Below are 5,337 nucleotides of genomic sequence, written 5' to 3' on the forward strand. Positions count from 1 at the left end.
CACTCCAGGGTACAGAAAGCACCTGCTTCTCCAAACAGCTAGGCTGCCCACGACAGCTGAAACAGACCAGTACCTAGCCAATGGCTTTGCCCTAGTTTTTGTCAGGCTTCTCAGCAAAGGCCTGCTCCATGTAGCCGTCCAATGAGCAGCTTACTTCCAAAACAAGCACCTACCCCTGGCCTCACACACAACAATAATATATTGCGTTCTTGGCGCGCACACACACACACACACACGCACACACACAGACGCTCTTTTATCAAAATATTGTTGATGAAAATACAGAGGATTTCCAGGCATTGTGTTGGTGTGTCTGTGTGTGTAGTTGGAGAACTGTACCTATGCGGTGGAACTGGGTCAGAATAAAGCTCGATTCTCATTGGTGGGAATTGGAGGAGTGAATCTGAACGAGGGAAGTCCCATGCACACACTGGCTCTGGTCTGGCAGCTGATGAGGAGGTATGTACAAACACACACCTTTCCTTTTTCACTTCGACATCTCTCTCACCTCTTACTATCCCTTTATCATCCCACACCCCCCTCAGGTACACTCTCCAGGTGTTGTCTGATCTAGGAGATGGGGAAAAGATTGGAGACCAGATCATAATCAACTGGGTCAACACTCAGCTCAAAGAGGGAGGCAAGGACTCACAGATCAGCAGCTTCAAGGTGGGTGTGTACGTGTGTGAGTGTGCAGTGCACGTTGTGTTCATGTGAACAGCTTTAATGTGTGTGTGTGCGTGAACAGTTCTAATTTGCATCTGTGTGTGTGTGTGTGTGTCCTGCAGGATAAGCTGATCAGTACTAGTCTCCCAGTGATAGACTTGTTAGACACCATCGCACCCAAATCTATCAAAGAGGAGCTGGTGAAGAGAGGGGAGCTCAGCGATGCAGACAAGCTCAACAACGCCAAGTAAATAACCCCTGACCCTTAACCTCTGAACTCTAAATGACCTCGACCCTCAACCTCTAACCTCTTACTTCTAACTGACCTCTATCCTCTGACCCCTGAGCTGACTTCCCTTCCCTTTTGTCTTCCTGTAGGTACGCTATCACGGTATCCAGGAAGATTGGAGCCCGTGTCTACGCTCTGCCTGATGACCTGGTTGAGGTGAAACCCAAGATGGTTCTGACTGTGTTCGCATGCCTGATGGGGAGGGGCATGAAGAAAGCTGACGGCTGAACACACACACACACGCTCAGACACACTAACAGCCTGTCCCAATTGGCTCCTTACCCTTTACCCTCTTCCTGTCTCCTGCACATCTAGTCTGTGATTAGATCAGTGTATATAATCGGAGCGCAGCTGATTGTTCATTAAACATTTATTTCATACTGATAGAAAGCGAGCGGTTATGTGCCTAGTGTGCTCAAGGAGGAACTGATGGATCATTTTAATATCTCTAAATTATGAATGTATTAATTCATTCTGTGTAAAAGAAACAACAGAATAGAATTATAAATCTATATAGTGAAGGGGACATGAACCCTTTGGTTTCAATCACAAACACACCTTACAGAACTAACAGTACAGACACACTACAGACCTGTAAATGTTGTGTAATTCTCTTGACTTAGTAAACTCAATCGACTGAAGATAATATCCTGGCAGCCTGACATTTTGTTCATGCAAATTGTGTGTGTGGGAGGGGTGGTGCATTTTTGAATACTCAATCATAAACACATATAATAAAACCCATTTAATAAACACGTGTTTATGACACCCGTCACCCGGGACTGAGATAAATGTTTACCAGGAACAGAGGACAACAAAGGAGAACTGTGTGTTGAAATGAGGTCAGTTAGCCTTGTGTGATTTGATGCATGGTCTCAACTTCCATCTCACTAACAACGCTGGGATGTGATTTAGTTCATTTAATTCACAGTTACATCTTTCCCTCTCGCCTCACTCCCACATTTAAACTGGCAGTAATAATTACTGTACCACAGATACAGCTCTTGTGAAGATCATCTGAAGAAGTAGACCAAGGCGCAGCGTGGTAAGTGTTCATGATCTTTAATACTCAGAACACCAAACAAAAACAACAAAAGGAATACCGAACGTCACGTTCTGGCGGCTTCAAAGAGCTAACAAAAAACAAGATCCCATAACGTAGGTGGGAAAACAGGCTACATAAGTATGATTCCCAATCAGAGACAACGATAGACAGCTGCCTCTGATTGGGAACCACACTCGGCCAAAAACAAAGAAATACAAAACACAGAATGCCCACCCCACATCATACCCTGACCTCACCAAATAGAGAAATAAAACGGATCTCTAAGGTCAGGGCGTGACAGATGTTTTGGGCTGAGCCTCAGAAAGGAGAAACACAAACGGCAACATTTTGGAGCCAAACACTGATGCTCAGCCTGATAATGGAAATAAACTACACAAGACCTACAAGCTCTTAGAATATATACACAAGAGACCTACAAACTCTTAGAATATAAAGAACCAGTCAAAAAGTTTGGACACACCCACTCATTCAATGGTTTTTCTTTATTTTTACTATTTTCTACATTGTAGAATAGTGAAGACATCAAAACTATGAAATAACACATATGCAATCATGTAGTAACCAAAAAGGTGTTAAACAAATTGTATATTTGAGATTCTTCAAAGTAGCCACCCTTTGCCTTGATGACTGCTTTGCACACTCTTGGCATTCTCTCAAACAGCTTCACCTGGAATGCTTTTCCAACCGTCTTGAAGGAGATCCCACATATGCTGAGCACTTGTTGGCTGCTTTTCCTTCACTCTGCGGCCCAACTCATTCCTTACCATCTCAATTGGGTTGAGGTTGGGAGATTGTGGAGGCCAGGTCATCTGATACAGCACTCAATCACTATCCTTCTTAGTCAAATAGCCCTTACACAGCCTGGAGGTGTGTTGGGCCATTGTCTGTTTGAAAAACATAGTCCCACTAAGCACAAACCAGATGGGCTGGTGTATTGCTATAGACTGCTGTGGTAGCCATGCTGGTTAAGTGTGCCTGCAAACTTGATGATTGAGTTGGAGGTGTGCATGGCCACGCAGCCAAGGGTGAACAGGGAGTACAGGAGAGGGCTGAGAATGCACCCTTGTGGGGCCCCAGTGTTGAGGATCAGTGGGGTGGAGAGGTTGTTTCCTACCCTCACCACCTGGGGGTGGACCATCAGAAAGTCCAGGACCCGGTTGCACAGGGCGGGGTCGAGACCCGGGGTCTCCAGCTTAATGATGAGTTTGAAGGGTACTATAGTGTTAAATGTCGAGCTGTAGTCAATGAACAGCATTCTTATGTAGGTATTCCTCTTGTCCAGATGGCAGTGTGCAGTGTGATGGCGATTGTGTCGTCTGTGGACCTATTTGGGCGGTAAGAAAATTGGAGTGGTTCTAGGGTATCAGGTAGGGTGGCGGTGATACCATCCTTGAGTAGTCTCTCAAAGCACTTCATGATGACAGAGGTGAGTGCTACGGGGTGATAGTAATTTAGTTCAGTTACCTTAGCTTTCTTGGGAACAGGAATAATGGTGGCCATCATGAAGTATGTGTGCACAGCAGACTGGGATCGGGATGAATTGAATATGTCCGTAAACACACCAGCCAGCTGGTCTGCGCATACACTGAGGACGCGGCTAGGGATGCTGTCGGGGCCGTCAGCCTTGCGAGGGTTAATACATTTAAATGTTTTACTCACGTTGGCCAGGGAGAAGGAGAGCCCACAGGCTTTGGTAGTGGGCTGTGTCAGTGGCATTGTATTGTCCTCAAAGCGAGCAAAGAAGTTGTTTAATTTGTCTGGGATCAAGACGTCGATGTCCGTGACGGGGCTGGTTTTCTTTTTGTAATCCGTGATTGACTGTAGATCCTGCCACATACGTCTCGTGTTTGAGCCATTGAATTGTCACTCTACTTTGTCTCTATACTGGCGCTTTGCTTGTTTGATTGCCTTGCGGAGGGAATAGCTACAATGTTTGTATTCGATCATGTTTCCAGTTGCCTTCCCATGATTAAAAGCAGTGGTTCGCACTTTCAGTTTTGCGTGAATGCTGGCATCAATCCACTGTTTCTAGTTAGGGAAGGTTGTAATAGTCACAGTGGGTACAACATCACCGATGCACTTGCTAATAAACTTGCTCACCAAGTCAGAGTATACGTCAATGTTATTGTCTGAGGCTACCCGGAACATATCCCAGTCCACGTGATCGAAGCAATCCTGAAGTGTGGAATCCGATTGTCAGACCAGCGTTGGATAGACCTGAGCACAGGCGTTTCCTGTTTTAGTTTCTGTCTATAGGCTGGGAGCAACAAAATGGAGTCATGGTCAGATTTGCCGAAGGGAGGGCGGGGTAGGGCTTTGTATGCATCGCAGAACTTCGTAGCAATGGTCCAGAAAGCTACCAGCTCGTGTCGTGCATTCGATATGCTGATAGAATTTAGGAACCTTGTTCTCAGATTAGCTTTCTATGTCTGACCAGTAGGCCACTCCGTCTGCCTCTCCAGCGTTGTTTTGGATCAGCCTCTGGGATTAGATCCCATGTCCAGGGTGGAGGTCCGAACAAAGGATCCGCTTCGGGAAAGTCGTATTCTTGGTTGTAATGTTGGTAAGTTGACGTCGCATTTATATCCAATAGTTCTTCCCGGCTGTAGGTAATAACACTTGAGATTTTCTGGGCTAACAATGTAAGAAATAATACATTAAAAAAACGAATTACTGCATAGTTTCCTAAGGACCTGAAGTGAGGCGACCATCTCTGTCGGCGCCATTTTGTATGGGTGGCTACTTTGAAGAATCTGAAATATAACATATATTTACATTTGTTTAACACTTTTTTGGTTACTACATGATTCCATATGTGTTATTTCATAGTTTTGATGTCTTCAGTACTATTGTACAATGTAGAAAATAGCAAAAAGAAAGAATGAGTAGGTGTGTCCAAACTTTTGACTGGTACTGTATAATCACAAGACACCTACACCTACAAACTCAGGCTAGTAGTCCAGATTCTCAATCTCAGACCCACCTGCAGAAGTAGACAGACATACACAGTTATATTGCAATAAAGGTTAAAAAATATATATAAAAAAATTGCAGAGTAGAAAAAGGCCAATGTGATCATCATATTCAATAGGTAATGCTGGACAATAACAGTAACATGCAACTATTTTAGGATTTTTCCCAAAGAGATCCTATTAAATTATTGAGTTCTAAATTCTGTAAATCTTTCCATCGTCTCTGCTGCAGTTTCCTCAAGGGAGAGCAGTTTGCGTTTGTAACTTGTCCGAATCAAGACTGGACCTCTACGGTTGCCATAGCCAAACGTCACTTTGGAGCGAAAGTTTTCAAACGGCTCCTT

At 44.4% G+C, this 5,337-nt stretch overlaps 1 protein-coding gene across 1 annotated transcript in view; it reads left to right on the forward strand.

Moving 5' to 3' along the window:
• Window positions 1-1,730, forward strand: part of LOC139372470 (plastin-1-like) — an 8,838-nt gene extending 7,108 nt beyond the window's left edge. The window contains exons 12-15 of the mRNA XM_071112195.1: window positions 326-459; window positions 546-669; window positions 789-913; window positions 1,045-1,730. Coding sequence (XP_070968296.1) covers window positions 326-459; window positions 546-669; window positions 789-913; window positions 1,045-1,183 — 522 coding nt within the window. The 3' untranslated portion in view covers window positions 1,184-1,730. The remainder of the gene's footprint in view (window positions 1-325; window positions 460-545; window positions 670-788; window positions 914-1,044) is intronic.
• Window positions 1,731-5,337: the final 3,607 nt, after the last annotated feature.

The sequence above is a fragment of the Oncorhynchus clarkii genome, chromosome 18 (genome assembly GCF_045791955.1).
Source record: "Oncorhynchus clarkii lewisi isolate Uvic-CL-2024 chromosome 18, UVic_Ocla_1.0, whole genome shotgun sequence".
In the NCBI taxonomy this organism is placed as follows: domain Eukaryota; kingdom Metazoa; phylum Chordata; class Actinopteri; order Salmoniformes; family Salmonidae; genus Oncorhynchus; species Oncorhynchus clarkii.